The 18,955-nt window shown below is 47.1% G+C and overlaps 1 protein-coding gene across 1 annotated transcript in view; it reads right to left on the reverse strand.

The window, feature by feature from the left end:
- The window catches only part of LOC102738374 (dynein axonemal heavy chain 9-like), a 241,092-nt gene extending 223,442 nt beyond the window's left edge, over window positions 1-17,650 (reverse strand). Inside the window, exons 1-6 of the mRNA XM_081806003.1 lie at window positions 16,726-17,650; window positions 14,013-14,127; window positions 9,399-9,467; window positions 7,663-7,789; window positions 3,254-3,509; window positions 1,536-1,777 (exon numbers count right to left, since the gene is read on the reverse strand). Coding sequence (XP_081662129.1) covers window positions 1,536-1,777; window positions 3,254-3,509; window positions 7,663-7,789; window positions 9,399-9,467; window positions 14,013-14,127; window positions 16,726-16,795 — 879 coding nt within the window. The 5' untranslated portion in view covers window positions 16,796-17,650. The remainder of the gene's footprint in view (window positions 1-1,535; window positions 1,778-3,253; window positions 3,510-7,662; window positions 7,790-9,398; window positions 9,468-14,012; window positions 14,128-16,725) is intronic.
- Window positions 17,651-18,955: the final 1,305 nt, after the last annotated feature.

Consider the following 18,955-nt stretch of genomic DNA (forward strand, 5'->3'; position numbering starts at 1 on the left):
TTATGCACAAACAATGAATCATGGAACACTTCATCTAAAACTAATGATGTAATGTACGGGGATTAACATAAGAATAAAAAAAAAAGAACCCCCCCGCCCCTCCCCCCTAAAATAAATAAATCTTTTAAAAAAGAACATCAAATACTGATGAAAACTCTGACTGCACTAAAGGCTTAGACAATCATCCAGAGTCACAGGTGGAGATTTTAACACTCTACCTCCAGTAATTGGTAGAATGAATGGACAAAAAACTCAGAAACCATACAGAAGATCTGCACAATACTATCAACCACTTTGAACTAATTGATATTTATAGGACACTATACCCAAAAATGGAATAAACGTATTGTCAAGTGTGTAAGGAACATGCAATAAGATGGACAGTCTTCTAAGTCATGGAACAAGTCTCAGTGAATTCCAAATGATTTTTATCTTAGAGAGTATTTTCTCTGACCACAACTGGACTGAACTGGATTTCAATTTCATGAAGCTATCCAGAGAAGCCCCGAACATGGGGAAGTGAAACAATGCACTTCTAAATGACCACTGAGTTAAAGAATGAGTCACAAGCAAAAAAAAAATTAAGACTGAATGACAATGGAAATGAGGCACACGAAATTTGTGGAATGGAACTAGAACACAGCTAATGGGGAAAATTATGTCAAATGCTTGTATTCAAAAAGAAGAAAGGCTTAAAATCTATACCCTAAGTTTCTGCCCTTGGAGGCTAGGGGGAAAAAAAAAGATGAGCATCATAACCCTAAATTAAGAAAAGAAAGGATAAAGAACAAAGAACAGAAATTAATGAACTAGAAAACAGATAAATAAAATTAACAAAGTCTAAAGTACAACATGTTACTTGCTTCGAAGCACAGATAATCCCAGATAGCAACAGTGATTTGTTACTAACTTTGGGCATGAGATCAATCGGCTAGAACTGGCCGGTGTAGGGCAGATGGGGTAGGGTTGAAGCCGGTCGCCACTCAGAGCTCCCATCCATAGTTAAGTCTTTGATAGCAGACGCGAGGTTGCCCTGATCACAAGGCAGGGCAGAGCCTTACTGCATGAAGTGTGGAAGTCTGCATTGTTTCTTCTCTTTACCAAAGACAGGTAGGGAGACCATGGTCATCTTTCATATCCTCGGGCTTATAGAGCTAGGTGTTGGAGATGCTGCTGGGGGTCCGTGTCAGGCTGTGCAGGCAAGTCGGGGCTGGCTAGTACAGAAGCTAATTTAGGGTTCTGTACCAGGCATGTCCTTCTATCTCCCTGGGGTTTGGCATGGGACTTAAGTCATGCCAATGTCTTAACTACCATTAAGAAAGTATTAATTTTGACACACTGATACCAGAATGTGTCTTTCCTCTCTTCCTGTTAGCTTTAGTTCTCCTGCTATCATTATAAACTTCCATCCCTGAATGCAGAAGACACAGCATCTGTTGATTGTTCTCATCTTCAAATCATTTCTTGCACCCAAACACGCTTCCCGATGCTCTCCCTCGGCTAGAGGTACGTGTTTCTGAGAGGCTGGTTATTACCTGAACAAGGGCGTGAATCTTAAGTCCAGATTCTCTGATGAGATGGTAATATTTTTCCATCCGGTCATGCTGATCATCCATGGAAAGAAGGCATTCCTTTTTTCCATCTTTTCTCTTAAATATTGGAGACACCCATGTTTTCATGATGTTTTGAATCTCTTCCACATTGTCTTTAGCTTTCTGAATTCTTTGTTCAAGATCATGAATGCTGTTGGTGATTTGAATGACATAATCCCAAATGCCTGTTCCCCCAAAGAAACATAATTAATTGAAATAGCTAAGGCCTAGTTGCTATAAAAGGAAGGGATTTAATATTTGTAGGTTTTTTTTTTTTTTTTAAGATTTTATGTATTCAATTGAGAGAGAGCGGGAGAGAATGAGTGAGGGCAGAGGGAAAGGGAGAAGCAGACTCCCTGCAGAGCGGGGAGCTCGATGCGGGACTCGATCCCAGGACCTTGGGATCATGACCTGAGCTGAAGGCAGATGCTTAACCGACTGAGCCACCCAGGTGTCCCTAATATTTATAGGTTTTAAAAGGCTTTTTTGCACAGGTTACTTTATCACCAGAGCCTTTTTTCTTCTTAGTTGTGTTGAACAGCCAAAGCTTACCACAACCCTGATTATGGAGGAAAAGAAACAAAGAAGTAATGCTTACCAACCAAGCACACAAAAGTTGGCACGGTGGCTGGGACATACCAGTGCACCATGAGGATTTCATTTGGGTTAATGGACCTTATTTTTTTAAGCACTTTTGCTTTATTAAATGTTGAAAATATTGTTCCCTCTTGTGTATAAAATAAAGTTCGAACTCGCTTAATATGGCATTCCAAGACTTCCAAGTTGACTAACTTTCTTTTGAAACTCGACCTCTTTTGAAGACTCTAAGGAGAATTAATCTCCCTCCCCTGTGATTCATCATGCTTTATTTTTAACTCTGTGATGGCTTTTTATTGTAGCCTTTCTTGCATGATTTATAGTTGTACATATGTCCATTGTTGCAACTAAATGTGAGCTCTTTGAGGGTAGGAACCACGTCCCATACACCTTATATCCCATATTACCCCCCCATCCCTCACATAGTACCCTGCAAATGTTAATCCATCCATGAAATTAGTACTGAATTGGAGGATACGTGAGAATTAAATGCACAGTACCCTCATTTAAGATGTCTACAGTCTAGGAGCATCTGGTGGCTCAGTCGGTTAAGCATCCGACTCTTGATCTTGGCTCAGGTCATGACCTCATGGGTCATGGGATAGAGCCCCACACTGGGCTCCATGCTCAGCAGAGAGTCTGCTTGAGATTCTCTTCCTCTCCCTCTCTATCTCCCTCTACCCCTCCTCCCACTCGTGTGCGCTCTCTCAAATGAATAAATCTTAAAAAAAAAAAAAGGTGTCTACAGTCTAGTGAAGAAAATTAAGTAACAGTGATAACGTAGTAAATGCTAACATGCCCAATATATGCTGAAGACTGCGGGAGGTGAGCCTCCCCCAGGGCATGGTGGCAAGATTTTCTAAATCTACTAATCATATCCAAAGAGAAGGAAGACAAGGAATACTAAGCCTTCTTGCCTTCTCTGCCTTGGATAGGTTCTGAGAGGGCAGGCTTGTGTTTCAAACACAAACCAGATTACTGGGGGGATCATTCATGGTTCTGCCAACTTTATCAGGAGCTTGACCCCCAACCTCCCCACCAGATTCCAGGCAGTGCCCCATTACCTTCTGTTTTCCAGTTCAGAGTCCCCTCTGCAGCTCTCAGGCGGAGATCGATATCCCTCAGCTCTTCCTCCACTAAGGGAAACTCCACCTCTGCAAGAGTCTTCACCACCTTGTTGTACCCATTTGCCATCAGCTCCAACTTAGCCACGAGCTGCCGATAGAATTCCCTGGAGGAGAACATGGCTGCCGCTGTCTCAGGAATGCGCTGCATCTGCCTGGGCTCAAGATAACTCATTTCCTTCAGCACCGAAAGCAGCTGGAGAAGACAATCAGCATTAAGTGGCTGTAGCTCCGTGGCAGGGAAAAGCAGCAGCTATCAGTCAAGGACTGGAAAACCCCAGGGCCCCAAAGACCTTCTGGGTCCCTTCTCAACTTTCGCTCCTACCTGTTCCTTAAACCTAGAGAAAGGAAATTGAGTTTTAGGCAGAAGGAAGAGGACTCAGACGGCAGAAAGTCTTACCACGTCTGTAAGTCCCAAAGAGCAACAAAAGAAAAACTCAAGAAAGGTGGCATGAGTGACAGGAGAGGTCTGCCTTGACGCTTTTGGGCGTGTGGCTGACTAGGCCAGTTAATTCCCATGGAGAGGCAATGGTGCGAGGGATGGGAATCACCAGGTCTAGGCTAGCCACATGCCTGAGAAGCCTCAAACTCAGACTTCTGGTATTCTCTCCAATCAGGTCACACACACAGTCACAGACACTGACAGAATTGAGAGGAGATGCCCACTGCACAACTTTAATTGTTAGATACAATCGTTTGAAATAGCCCTTCATTTCTGGAAGCCTGTGTTGGCATGTCTTTGGGTTTTAATATACTAGGAAATGGAAGTCACCCAGGCAGGCCAAGCAGATGTGGTCCAATGGAAAAAGAGGCCTTTGGCTGGGCTTTTAGGCATCCTTATCTTCACCCTTTATTTTTTTTTAAGATTTTATTTATTTATTTGAGAGAGAGTGTCAGGGAGGAGCAGAGGGAGAAGGATAAGCAGACTCTGCACTGAGCACGGAGCGCAACATGGGGCTCCATCCCACAACCCTGAGATCATGACCTGAGCTGAAATCAAGAGTAAGATGCTCAACCAACTGAGCCACCCTGGTGCCCCACACCCTTTGTTTATTTATCCTGTTTACCTCTGAACCTATGAGGACTGATGTGTATAGGTATGGGTGACAAAACAGATACCAGGCCATAGATTCTCCCCATCCCCCTTCTGATTCCCTCCCCCCCCACCTCTGCATGGAGACACCTGGGCTCTTACTCTCCCTGCAATGGTTCTAGGCCAATGCTTCACTGCTGCCCAGCCAATCCTACTCAGGGCTAAGGCAAATGCTAACCATTCGGCAGGGAAAGGACCTCAGCCTCCTAGCTTATTTTGAAATAAGCTCAAGATAGATATTAAAAATTTAAATGTAAAAACTGAAAACAAAAAATTAAAGCCTGGAGGCTACTTATATAATACTGAGGCAGAGAAAGCCCTTCCAAACATACAACCAGAAAATAAAAGATAAAATTTATAAGCATAAAGTATCATTCATATTATAAAATGGCACACCTCAACTGGTAAAAACCAAAAACAAGCATATGCAACAGATTTCTTAATATCTGACAAATATTTCCCAAATATTCTTTTTTTTTTTTTTTTTTAAAGATTTTATTTATTTATTTGACAGAGAGAGACACAGCGAGAGAGGAACACAAGCAGGGGGAGTGAAAGAGGGAGAAGCAGGCTTCCCGACGAGCAGGGAGCCTGATGCGGGGCTCGATCCCAGGACGCTGGGATCATGACCTGAGCCGAAGGCAGGCGCTTAACGACTGAGCCACCCAGGCACCCCTATTTCCCAAATATTCTAACAAATTCAGAGGAAAAGAGGGCACTTCCACTCCAAAGTGGGAGGAAGACATGAACAAGCGATTCATAGAAGAACTATAACTGGCCAATGAACACATGAGAAAGTTCTACTTTACTAGTGGCCAAATAAATACAAATTAAAACAATGCTGAGATATTATATATATATTTAGTTCAAGAGGCTGGAAGTGATTTGAAGAAATGGATGGTATCTTTCTGGCAGGAAAATAACAGAGTTCCATCTTCCAAGACCAAATTGATAATACACATGTGAATTCTCACAATGTGAACATCCTTTATCCCATTTCCAGACATTTATTCCAAAGGAACCACTGAGGATGGATGCAACAATAACTAAAGATCTTTCCTATAGCATTATTTATACCGTATTTTATTTCATCATAAGATGCCTTCAGTGGTAAGATTCACTATTATTTAGTTGGACATTATCATGTCCAACTAAAGAAGAAAGAAAAAAAATGTGGCGTGTTAAGCTACAAACACGTGTCATTTTCAGAGACGCCAAGATGTAAAAAAAAAAAAAAAAAAGTGCATCTTATGATCAATGAAATACTGATTGATAAAACTAGAAAATAATTTAAATGCCAAGAGGGAATTTAAAATAGTTTAAAGAAATAATTTACAAATATGTATATATTTTTCCCATATAATTGCTATCCTGGCCCCAAAGGGGAAAACCTTTTTTTTTTTTTTTTAAAGATTTTATTTATTTATTTGACAGAGAGAGACACAGCGAGAGAGGGAACACAAGCAGGGGGAGTGGGAGAGGGAGAAGCAGGCTTCCCACTGAGCAGGGAGCCCGATGCGGGGCTCGATCCCAGGACGCTGGGATCATGACCTGAGCCGAAGGCAGTCGCTCAACCGACTGAGCCACCCAGGCGCCCCCAAAGGGGAAAATCTGATCATGTCCCTCTAGAGTACGTTGCTTTTCATTCTTACTAGCACAGGGGATGTTTGCAGCTCTTCTTTGACTTGTGCATTTGGTTGTCTCCCCTTGAATCACTTTATAATTCAGGTATTAATTCCCTCTCCCCTTTTCTTCCCTCCTTTCCTCTCCCCTCCTTTCCTCCTCTCAGCTATGAACACCTATAAAGCACCTACTACGTGCTGTGCATTGGGGCAGAGAGAGTCCTTGCTCTGGAGTATACGGAGGAGGAGCGGTCCATTCTCAATATGGTCTCATCCCGAGGGCTGCATTCCTACAATTACAACATCTAGACCGTGGCCTAGTTGGTAATCCAGAAACTCCTCACTTTGGGCATTTAACATTCAACATTGCTCACAGTGAACGCTGATAAAATTATGCCAAGGAGTTAAGTGAGTTAAATGACAGGCTCATGTCGTACCAAAGTGAAGAAGTGGACCCTCCAACTCCCTTTGCTGACCTTTTATTCCAGTCAGAATTGATGTTCTACTTAAACTGTAATTTTCTCAAAAGACACTCATATGCTATCAGCTCCATTTCCGGCTCTCTCTATGCCGCGTTCCTGGAGAACATGCCATTGAGATAGAAGTAGGCAATTGCTTTTAGCTCAGGGCAGCCTATACTTTTGAAAATTTTTTTTCTGATATACTTCCGGATGTGGACTAGCTTTTGGTTTTCATGTTCTCCAGCCTTGTGTTTTCCATGCTGCACAAGGGTCTTCTGCTCTTCTGATCATATGGAGCAGACTCTCTCAACCTCAGTACTACTGACATTTTCAGACAAAAACTCTTGGTTGTGAGGTGCTGTCCTGTGCATTGTTAGGAAGCTTAGCAACATTCTTAGAATCTACTCACCACCCTACGCCATTGGCATCCAGTCCATATTTGACAACCCAAAGTATCTCCAGGCGGGGGCAAAACCGTCTCAGTCATCTACAGTCTTCTTTCCAAAGCTACTCCACTGTGATGTATCATATATGATCTAATAAAGATACAACTTTGCATGTTGAGGTTCTAGCTCCCAACTAGCTGGTGGGTTCCTTGAGGGCAGGAATGGGGTCTTATACTGGGTTGGCCCTCCTGTGTCTAGTCAACGGCCTTTATGTGGAGCATGCATTCAAGGTAGGTGGAGTCAGCTGTTTGGTACTACATGGTAATGCTGTTACCCCATCTGTCCAAAGATGGGGAGCAATATCTATTACCTGTTTAAATAAATATACCTTCTGGAATTCTAGATAGTGTCTATCTAGAATATGATATTTAAACTTTCGGATGAGTTCATCTTGAGTGTAATTGCCATTCTAACTTTGTGTCTGAAGTCAAGTTCATCATAAAGCTGTTATCACACACATAGGAAAGTTTAAAAAATTATTTTGCAATATCTTCTGTTGTGCAAAATCAACGCAAATCTATTGGCCAACCGTGGAGGAAAAGGTGGACATTGGACAACTTGAGAAAACACGGCACCACAGGATTCATCCCCAGTAGGAGATCCAGGGTGGAAATTCTTCTCAGCAGCTTCTGCATATTCTTATAAAAAGCCTTTTTGCCTTGGAAATCAGTAGAGTTAAAGGAGTCCCTTCAGGAACCCAAAAGGAAGTTCCTGCTGCCTGACTTACCTGGGGGTTAAAGTTGACGGCGATCTGCTTCGTCTCTGCGTCCCGTTTCAGGAGTGGCCGGGAAAGATTGTACTGTGACTTCTCTGACACTGTCTGGCACCAGTCCTCATAAAGTCTTGTCTCATACCTGCCAGAACCAGAAACAACAGCCACCTCTTACTCACCCTCCCGGCATCTGGCAATGCCCAACTGAAGACAGAGATATCTTAACATATATATAACCCAGATAGCTACGTATGTATATGTGCACATGTATCTCATGAACTGAAGATACTATTGGTAAAATACCTGAATCCATTTTTTTTAAAGATTTCTATTTACTTATTTGAGAGAGTGACCAAGAGAGAGAGCACAAGCGGGGGGGGGGGGAGGAAGGGCAGAGGGAGAGGGAGAAGCAGACTCCCCACTGAGCAGGGAGCCTGACGCAGGACTCGATCCCAGGTCCCTGAGATCACGACCGGAGCCGAAGGCAGACGCTTCACCGGCTGAGCCACCCAGACACCCCTCTCTGAATCCATTCTTAACTTAGAGTCAGTGGCTCCGCCAGGCATGTAAGCTCCTGCAGGTAACACCTCATTTCGAAAGGTGGCCCAGCTTAAATCAGAGGAGAGTAGAAAGAAAGGCTCTGTGCAATCTTTGCAGGGCATAAGGGGACTTGTGATTAGTCTCATTAAACATTGGAAGAAGTTATTGGCAAAGATTTGCTCTCACACTAATCTTCATGCAGCTGAAGACGTCCATCGCTCGGTTGTTACACACTGACTGAGCCCCTCCCACGTGCTGGGATTGAGGGACAACATGATGAATAAACACCCCATGGTCAAGGCAGCTAATGCTGTGGAGCACAGGTAAACAGAAAATACAGAAGCACAATCCTGGAGAGATGGACAGGGCATTAGGCATCTAATGGCAGGGGTGAGTGTGTGATGAGAATACCAGGAAGGCTTCAAGGAAGAGGGGCCGTGGTGAGGCCTGCCTGAGTCTCAGAGGACGAGCAGAGGTAGGACAGTGAAAGGGAAATGAATCCTCTCAGCAGAGGTGAGAAAGGGTGGACTGGGATCCGGGAACGCCTGAGGCCAGAGGGGGCAAGGGCCAAGGCTGGAGAGGGAGGTGAAGGCCACAGGGACTGCTCTTCATGCGACACAGACAAGAGTCGGGGGGTGGGGGGAGACACTGAAAGGCCCCCCAGCCAGGGGATGTGCCAACATCATCGGACTGGGGATTTGCTAAGTGCACGGCCACGTGGGCGGCTGAAACTGTGCCCACAAAAGACTTACCTCGGCTTCAGAGCAGGGACAACTAGGAGTCCATGTAAATTGTCATTCTCGTGTTTTCTCCGAAAGGACCCAGGAACTATTTCTAAAGCTCATTTTCTCTTTCTGCAGCACAGACTGTTGCATTCTGCTTAGCGAGCAGCTGCTGTGATTTTCCGTGACACCGATCTCAAGGTGCCACGAGGAGCGCCCGACTTCCTCTAGCTCTGTCAAGTTCACGCTCCCAACACAACTACCCTGGAAAGTGTCTGTTCCGAGCACAGAGCTGCCCTCCCCAGAGACCCTGTGTCGGTGACCCAGAAGCGCTCTACTCACAGACATCCTGGTTCCATCATAAGACACAGCCCCCCCCCCCGCCCCCAGGGGGAATCTGCACAAACCCAGAACCACAAAAGGCATCGCGGGGTTGGGGGGGGGCTGCTATGCCATTTGCTGAACAACACAATCCCAGAAGCTGCTTACTTTTCCAGCAGTGAGAGCGTATCTTCATATTTCTGGGTCATTCGCTTTCCTTCAGCAGAGTCCATGCAACTATCCCCACAAAAGAGAAGAAGAAATGGCATCCATTCAGAAGAAGTCAAAAGAATGATCTAAGTAACCAACTGGAGCCTATAAAGAACAGATTGATTAGCTTCCTGGGCCGGTTTCCAAAAGCCCCTCAATTAGTCCACCGCCTTCCTTGGGAACATCACCCACTGGCCACTAGAGGGCACCTGCACTTCCTGAAATTCAGGCAGCCCCCCGGGTGACAGGGACGGTGGAACACGGCCACCCCCCACCCCTAGCCCAGCCAGTCACGCACGGGTAAGTGAAGTCCTTCCAAAATCTGAATAAAAGGGAAATCGAGACATGAGAGGAAAATTCTAGGTGCAGTTTTCTGTATTTAAGGAAAAAAAAACTATATAACATTATGCATTACAACATTGTAACAAAACTATATAACGTTAAACAATGTTTTATATATGTGTGTATACATATATAATAACACACCCACATGCATCTGTGTATTTCTCCTCTGAAATCCTTCTAGAACATGGGATGACAAACCCTTCGACTCATTACTCATGGACGTGTCTAAACAAGGTTCCCCTCCCGCCTCTTACGCCCCCAAACGTGAGCACACCGATGCACATTCGTGCATGCACGCACGGACACACACACGGGCTTCCACGGGGATGCTGGGCGCCACGGAGGAACGGAAGCGGAGTCTGGCTGGAGGCACCGGTAGTTACCCACACTGCTACCTGGTTTTGATGCTCCTTTGCAACACAAAATGAAGAGACCAGCCTCTGGGGAAATGGGTGAAGTATCTGCACTTTTCAGAACCTTCACATGAACCGTGTCAGAGGGTCTGTTTTTGTTTGTTCTGCTGGCAAAATGAAGCAGCTTATTGCGAAGAGTTTTAAAAAACCTATTTGGGTCTTTAAACCGACACAAGGTGTCTTCACCAGATCTCCTGAGCTTTCAGTGTAAACCCTCATGCCTGCACAGAAAGCACTGGATTTCCTGGAAGGCTTTTATTTATTTATTTTTTTTCTCCTTCCAGTCGCTTAGTTCCCTTTCCTGGTGAATGAGCAGATGTGTCTGTCTAGGCAGCAAGGAGACGTGGAAAGGGCTTCGGACCAGGTGGGCCGGCTCCCCCGCCAGCCCTCCCCTCATGAGCTGTGGGATTTCTGCAAGCTCCCCAACCCCAGATCTCAGTTTTGTTTCTGGAGGAGAAGGCAACCAGAGGGGACAACGGTTTCCCACACCGGGGCCCGGGCCACACGCCTGGAAGTTTGATAAATCACGGGAGTAAATGCACACTCCCCGTAGGTTCTACTTCCCTTCATGGTGAGGAATGGAAAACATTCTTAGGAACCCATTTGTATATACAGTTGACCCTTGAACAGCACGGGGGTTAGGGACGCCAACCTCCATGCAGTCAAAATCTGCACATAACTTGTGATTCCCTAAAAACCTAACTACTAATAGCTACTGTTGGCTGGAAGCCTTCCCAGTAACATAAATAGCCAATGAACACATATTTCCCATGTTACGTGCATTATATACTGTATGCTTACAATAAAGGAGACTAGACAAAGGAAAATGTTAAGAAAATCATAAGGAAGAGAAAATACATTTACAGCACCGTAAAAACTCTGTCTAGGCAGCGCGCCCAGCAGCCCCCGGATCTGTCTCCTGCTTCGGCGGTGTGTGCAGGGGACAGACCTGGCGTCACCCCTTCTTCCAGCCTCCCACTCCCCTCCGACCTCTTTCCCAATCTCAAGCTTTGGAACCATCTTCTCAGCCATCCCCTGAGCTTGGCTCCTTCTTGCTGACCAACCATGAGCTTCCAGGTTCATCAGATTTACTCCACCGACGTGGAGGCCACCATTTGCTGCCTGGTCAGCCTACCCCTGCAGACCACCTACACCTCCCTCCCTCCAGGCTTCTACTTCAACGATGTGGCCCAAGATGTGAGGAGTAAAACCTACGATGCCGTGGAAGCTGCCGAGGAGCTGGACAAGAACTCGAACCAGGTCCTTCCGGGTCCGCCGGCCCTGGGTTCTGCCTGCGCAGACCCCCACCTCTGTGAATCCTGGAGAACCACTTCCTAGATGAGCAGGTGAAACTTCTCAAGAAGACAATGAGCACCTGCCGCACCTCCGCAGGCTGGCCGCCCCCAGGCTGGGCTGGGCAGGTGGCTCTTCCCCTTGGAAGGGCTCACTCTCAAGCACCCCGAGGACTTCCAGAGCCTGGTGGCCCTTGAGGGGCCCTGCTCGTGTCCCCTGGTGTCAGGGCTTCTGCCTGAATCTATCTTTCCCTGCATCCGCTAGGCAGGTTTTAAACACCCTGGAGCCCTCGCCCAACCCTGGACCAAATGGAAACAATAAAACTTTGTAGCAAAAAAAAAAAAGAAAAGAAAAAAATCTGGGCGTAAGTGAATCCATGCGCAGTTCAAAACGTGTCAAAACGTATTGTTCAAGAGTCAGGTGTATGTGATAGGGTACAGCATGAATGTGAATTCATTTTTAAACAAACGCGACTTCTCAGGGGAACTGTAGAAGACACTTTAGGGTGCCATTCAGATCCCCGCTCCAGGCCCGGGCACTCTTAACCGCCCTTCCATCGCCGTCGGCCACGATGTTGCCGGCTGATAAAGCGCAGCCACCTCTCTCCCGGGGAACAGCTACAGCCCCGCCCCTCGCCCAAAGTCATGCCCCTCCCCTGGGCCGGCCCACATCCACCGGCAGGTCTGAGAAGATGAGGGCTCAGCAGCACTCAGGGCCAAGGTTCCTGTGGCTGGGGACTCCTGGGAAGGGCTCTGGGCGGGGACTCCTGAGCCCCAGACTGTTCCAGTTCTTTCTGGGCTCTCCCTGGGGTAGGCCTGTCTGTTTCCCCTCAGTTTCTTCCTCTGCAAAACAAAGAGCTCAGCTAGCTCAGGCCCCATAAGATGTTGCAAATAGATTGCCTGCGGGGCCCACCTGACCCGCAGGCCTGTTTATCTGATCTGTGAGCAGTTTGGGGAAAGGGGGGGATACTTGCTAATTCTAAAGTTGGCCGCTTTACATCCACATCCCGATTTTCAGCTTCTCTCCGAGTCAGCAGATGGCTCATACTGAGTCTTGCTCTTCCACTGGGCGGCACCGGATGGGGCGGGGGTGACCCCCGTTGGACCCCCATCCTGGCTGTCTTGCGTCATCTTCGGGCCTCTGAAAGCGTGCAGTCTTACCACCTGGGCCAGATCGTCCCTAAAGCCCTACCTGGTGCCAGAACACTGTGAGGCCAGAGTCTCCCCGCCAATCCCTCTGTTTCTGTTTTGTTTGCCCTTCGAGTACCCTCGACACGGTTCTTTAGCAGGAGGGGTTCAGAGAGAGACTGCCCTTCCTTGGAGCATCCTGAACGCGATCCTGCAAGCAGTTCTGTCTCTCGCTTCTAGCAGCTGAGGCACCTCTCTACCTCGCTTGGCTTCCAGGCTCAGCTGAGCGGCAGGCCAACGGTTTCCAAACCTGGTCAACCTTCGGAATCGCAGCAGGGAGCTTGCTAAGGACGTGGATTCATAGACCCCACCCTGCTTCGAGATTCGGATTCTGGGGTGGGAGGTGAGGCCTAGGAATCTGCATTTAACAGCCCAGGGTACACTAATAGGCAAAGTCCTTACACCACGCTTTAGGAAACTCAGGCTTCATTGTTTCCCCGCAACCTCAGTAGAGGGGAGACACGGGGTCAGAGGAGATGTGTTGGTAGAGCTCCACAGAGCTTGAAAAGCCTGACTCATTTACTTCTAGAAACCAATCTCATGGTGCAAGAAGAGGCAGCCGGTCATCCTTTAAGCCTCAGTTGACACCAAGGGGCCCCCAATCAGTCCAGATGTATCCATCTCACTCCCGAATGTTTGCACCCCCTCACCCCAAAATTCATATGTTGAAATCCTAACCCCCAATGGGATGGCATTAGGAGGCGGAGCCTTTGAGGGGTGGTTAGGCCACGAGGGGGGAGCCCTCATGAAGGGACTAGCACCCAAGTAAGAAGAGGCTCCACAGAGGTCCCCCGCGCCTCCTGCCCTAGGAGGACACAATAAGAAGGCAGCCATCTGGAAGCCGGGGTGGCTCAGTCGTTAAGCATCTGCCTTCGGCTCAGGTCATGATCTCAGGGTCCTGGGATCGAGCCCCGCATCGGGCTCCCTGCTCCGCGGGAAGCCTGCTTCTCCCTCTCCCACTCCCCCTGCTTGTGTTCCCTCTCTCGCTGTGTCTCTCTCTGTCAAATAAATAAAATCTTAAAAAAAAAAAAAAAAGGCAGCCCTCTGTGAGCCGGGGTGGGCCCTCTCTGGACACCACATCTGCTGGCACCGTGACCTTGGACCTTCCCAGCCTCCAGAGCTGTGAGAAATGTTTCTGGTGTTTGTAGACCACCCGGTCTATGGTATTCTGTGTAACAGCCCAAATGGACTGAGATGCTGGTCTATTGCTGAGTATGCAAAGAAATGAAGATGAATTTTCATGCCTGAGCTGAGTTGCGTTTCTCCAACACTCAAAATTCCAGAGCAGGAGCTGAAGCCTAACCGAACCCGCCTTTCAGGAACCAGTTACTCACGGATGGGTGATGCGCTTGAAGTTGGCGAAGGGCCCCTGGATGCGCTGCCTCAGCTCCTGCGCCCAGCGGAGACCCCCAGCCACAGTGGGCATGTTCTTGTGCACCGAGGAGAACCCTGGGGACACGGCACAGGCGGAATGAGTGAGGCCCTGGCCCCCAGCCCCCACTCTGCCCAGGAACACCTCCCCCCAGTTACCCCGCGTTTTGCATCCTGTGCCTTTGCGTGCTAACGTCACCCTGGGCTCACATTGAGGTGGGGGAGCTCCTGGGAGATCGCCGTGCAAGCTCGGGTACGGAGGAGTGACCTTGGGGAGAACACTAAATGCAGTCAGAGGACGGGGGTTCCCAGCCCAGCTCTGCCGCTCGCTGGCCTTCTGGCTCCACACCAGTGATTTTCCACCTGGCAGTATCAGCCGCACCTGGGGGGCTCTTTAAAACTACTGATGCTTGGACCCGGCCTTCGCCTTTCTGATTTAATTGATCTGGGTGGGGCCCAGTCATCTGTATTTTCAAAAGCTCTGGAGAGGAATTCAATTTTACATTCAGGGTTGAAAACCCTGCCTTCAACCGGCAACTTAATATCGTTGGGCCTCTGTTTTTTTCACCTATAAAATGGAAAAATATCTTCCCTGCTTAATTTCCACGGTTTCTATGAGAATTCACTAAGTTTATGAGACGGGCCACGTGGATTGACCAGAGTTAGCAGAGTCTGGATAGCCTTTAGTCTGTGCAGTGGGCTTCTTTGCTTATAATTAGTTGTCATGATTGAAGAAGAATTAGATTTTTTTTTTTTTAAATCTCAGTTGGAAGATTTGGTGAGAATCAGTCACTGCTTCTAACTAGCGACTGGAGCTGAATAGTGGTCTCTTCCTTTATTTTGCCACAGACCCCACTACTCCCTGATGTCTTATACTCAACCCAGATCTATACAATCCCTTTCTGCCTGGCCTCCACGGTTGGCAAAATTCTACATTGACACTAACGACCCTCACCCTTGCATAATCCTCTTCTCATTACTGTGTTGGGAAACTGGCTACAATGAGAAAGCACTCCTGTGATGATGTTACATTAGAGAGCAAAAGGGAAGTGATCCCAGGTGGGCCTGACTTAATCAGGTGAGTCCTCTAAAAGGAGAGCGTCTTCTCTGGTTGCTAGCAGAAGGAGAAGTCAGGGATTGGAAGCATGAGAAGGAGTCAGGGTACCACTACCGGCTTAAGGATGGAGGTGGCCACATAGCCCGGCCACACGGCAAGGAAGGAGCCTGGCTTCCGGTCACTAAGTGCCCCTGCCCCCCAGGAATTGCAGACCTCAGGCCGACATTCACAAGGAACTGGATTCTCCCAACAAAAGGAACTGGAAACTGGATTTTCCCCCCAAATCCTCCTGATGAGAGCTTGGCCTGGCTGACACTTTGATTTCAGCCCTGCGGCACTCTGGGTGGAGAACAAGGCACATCAAGCTGGGCTCTGACCTACAGAACTTTGAGCCAAAAGATGGGTGTTGTTTTCTTTAAGCCACAAACATCACAATAATTTGTTGGGCAGCAGTTGAAAACTAGTAAGGCCTCGGAAGGCATGTGAGCTTTCAGATTCTGTATCGAACCAGAAGAAGGCATGACAATGACCCCACATGAAGCTGAGGTCAATAGATTTTCTGGGAATGACCTCCTACCTGGAATTAGTTCTTAATGACCTCGCTAGGAAACCTGCTTATCCACATAGTGGTCCTGCTACTCTCTTGCTTAAAAACCTTGGAAAAGTTCCTGGTGCCTGAATAATGAATTCCAGATTCCTAAATCTAGCCCCAAACTCCATGGCTCACCTAACCTCCCTCCATACACCTTGTTCGGCTATAGGCAGGTCCGACCGGTCACCTTCCACATCCTCTCCTTCATACTCTGCTTCAGAGGCCTTCGCCACTTCTCCTTGGCCATCCATCCCCCCACCTTGCAGGGCTTGGCTCAAGGCCATCTGCTCCACACGTGCTCCCTCAGATCTCCCAGCCACAAGCCATCTTACGCCATTACGGTTCTTTATGATGCAAGTTGAACACTACTTCTCCGTGTTCATTCATACTGATGTGTTCCTTTCAGGATTAATTCATTTATCCCTTACGCTGGACTGCCTCTGCCTACAGTGCCCACAAATGTGTCCTGCACCCAACAAGGACTCAAGAAATGTTTGTAGAGCTGAACTGGACTTGTGTTTGACTTCCAATCAGATAAGACAGGGCACCTAAGAATTGCCATAAAAATGGAGAAATCACACCTTGGCATGGTGCCGCCCTTTGTCGGGCTCCTGCTGGTTCCTCTCTCCAGAAGCATGGCTGCTATGGCCTTGGAAGGGATCAGAAACTTTTCTTGGGCATGTAAAACTCTACCGTGGAACTGAAGTATGTCTGAGATGAAGCAGCGTTGGCAACACTGACCAAGGGTCAACTCCTACATCATGCTAAGGTCTCATCCAGAGGCAAGCAAGACCTCACTGCTCTGGGTTGGCTGCCAATCTCAGCCCCAGACACAGGGAAATGCACAGTTCAGTGAATTCTACAATTACCCAAGATGGTCTGAAATTCTGAGTAAGAAGGTTGCTCTTTCTTTTCTTGGAGAATATCATGGATCTCGCGTGCCCATTTCACAGATATAAAAGGAGCGAGTTGCACCCTTTCTGGTAACACAACTACCCCCATCCAAATCTGCAGGCAACAGACCTACCAAGTTCTGCCTCCTCCTGGACACGCTGACTGTATATCGCCCTCACTGTATCCAGGTCTTTGATGAACATTTGGATGAGCAGCAAGTATTTTTCAGATGCATCTTGTGCTACCAGCGGTCTTTCCAGGAGTTTCCCTGCTATATCCAGAAGCTGCAGAGGACACAGAGAAGAAGAAAAAGTCACAGATTCACCCTTTCTAAGGTTACGCACATCCTGCGTCCTGGCTTTTCTTTCATATGTCCACCAACAGAAGAGGATCAAAAATTGTTATTGTGACTCTATCAATAATTATGAATAGGTGGATATTCATAGTGTGCCCCCCCTCTCCTTTACTTTTTTTTTAAGATTTTATTTATTTGACAGAGAGAGTGCGTGCCCAAGTTGGGGGAGGGGCAGAGAGAGAGGGAGAAGCAGGGAGCCCAACGCGGAGCTCAATGCCAGGACCCTGAGATCATGACCTGAGCCAAAGTCAGATGCTTAACTGACTGAGCCACCTAGACACCCCTCTCTCCCTCTCTCCTTTGCTTCTAAAGGGGAAGGAGTCCTGTCCGCTAAATTACCTGTCAAACCCTGATGTGTTGAAAGAATCTGAGTAAAGGGCCAAAAAAGAGAAAACTAAAGATGTCAGAGAGGTGAAGTTCTCCATAAAAAAAGACCTAAAACAGAGGTGGAGGGTGAAGAAGCTAGGTGGGCTGGGTATTGGGGAGAATGTGGAAGGCTAAAATTTGAGGGTGGGAGCAAGAACTAATTCTGGAACTAACTTCTGGAATGAGTTCAAATGCTTGGAGAGGAATCCTACTAGTGTTCCCATATTATTTAGGGAGCCACACTATTTATAAAAGGTTGTGTGTATCTATACTAAATGGCTAACGAAGCCTGGCACGCTGGGTTACCTGGTATCCTAGGATAGCGCGGACTCACCCATCTGAGGTTTGAGCCTCTTCTGTGATTGTCCCACTGGTCACTGAAGCTACCTGAGGACATTTCCAGTGACTGGAAACTTATCCACTTCTCAAGAAAGTTCATTCCACCTTTTATTTATTTATTTATTTATTTAAAGATTTTATTTATTTATTTGACAGAGAGAGATACAGCGAGAGAGGGAACACAAGCAGGGGGAGTGGGAGAGGGAAAAGCAGGCTTCCCACCGAGCAGGGAGCCCGATGCGGGGCTCGATCCCAGGACCCCGGGATCACGACCTGAGCCGAAGGCAGACGCTTAACGACTGAGCCACCCAGGCGCCCCATTCCACCTTTTAAATAGCCAAAATCTGCCTCCTGGTAAATGCCACTGACCAATCCTGGTTGTAATCCTTAAGCCTTTACAGAGTAAGTTCTTTTGTAGTTTATAGAAGGTCGATCATGTGCTACAAAAGTGTCATGTCTCATGCCATGTCTCACTCAGAATAGTCACTATGCAGCCATTTGTCTACTCATCATCCTAAGCCGCCTCCCTATTCTTCTTCCGTATTACTCCTGCCCTGCAATAAAGGCCAAGGGTACAGTCTTCTTATTCTGGTTGCTAGTAGCTGACTCCTATAACCAGTTACTCGGGGTCTGCTCCAGCTTGAATCAACCTGGCAGCACTGCTTAAACAGCAGGGTGCAACAGAGCCATGGATTCAGGGCGGCGACCATAGCAGATGTCTCCACTTTTAATGGCCATCCTACTGATAAGGCCCAAAGAGAGCATTCCAGAATAAACCCTTTAAAAAAAAAAGTTTATTTAAGTAATCTCTACACCTAACATGGGGCTCAAACCCACGACCCCAAGATCAAGAGTCGCATGCTCTTTCCATGAGAAAGAGAGACCAAAAGTAACAAAGACTAGAGAGGAACAGAGACGATATACAGGAATAGTGACGTTATAGGTAATAAAATGGCACTAAATTCGTACCTTTCAATAATTACTCTGAGTGTAAGTGGCCTACAATTCTCTAATCAAAAGACACAGGGTATCAGAATGGATAAAAAACAAGACCCATTGATATGTTGCTTACAAGAGGCTCCTTTTAGACCCAAAGACACCTCTAGATTGAAAGTAGGGGGGTGCAGAACCACTTATCATGCTGATGGACATCGAAAGAAAGCCAGAGTAACCATACTTACATCAGACAAACTAGATTTTAAACCAAAGACTGTAATAAGAGATGAAGAAGGACACTATATCATAATAAATGGGTCTATCCAACAAGAAGATCTAACAATTGTAAATATTTATGCCCCTAACT

This window comes from Leptonychotes weddellii, chromosome 15, assembly GCF_054177405.1.
Source record: "Leptonychotes weddellii isolate Sample4059 chromosome 15, ASM5417740v2, whole genome shotgun sequence".
NCBI classification, from domain to species: Eukaryota; Metazoa; Chordata; class Mammalia; order Carnivora; family Phocidae; genus Leptonychotes; species Leptonychotes weddellii.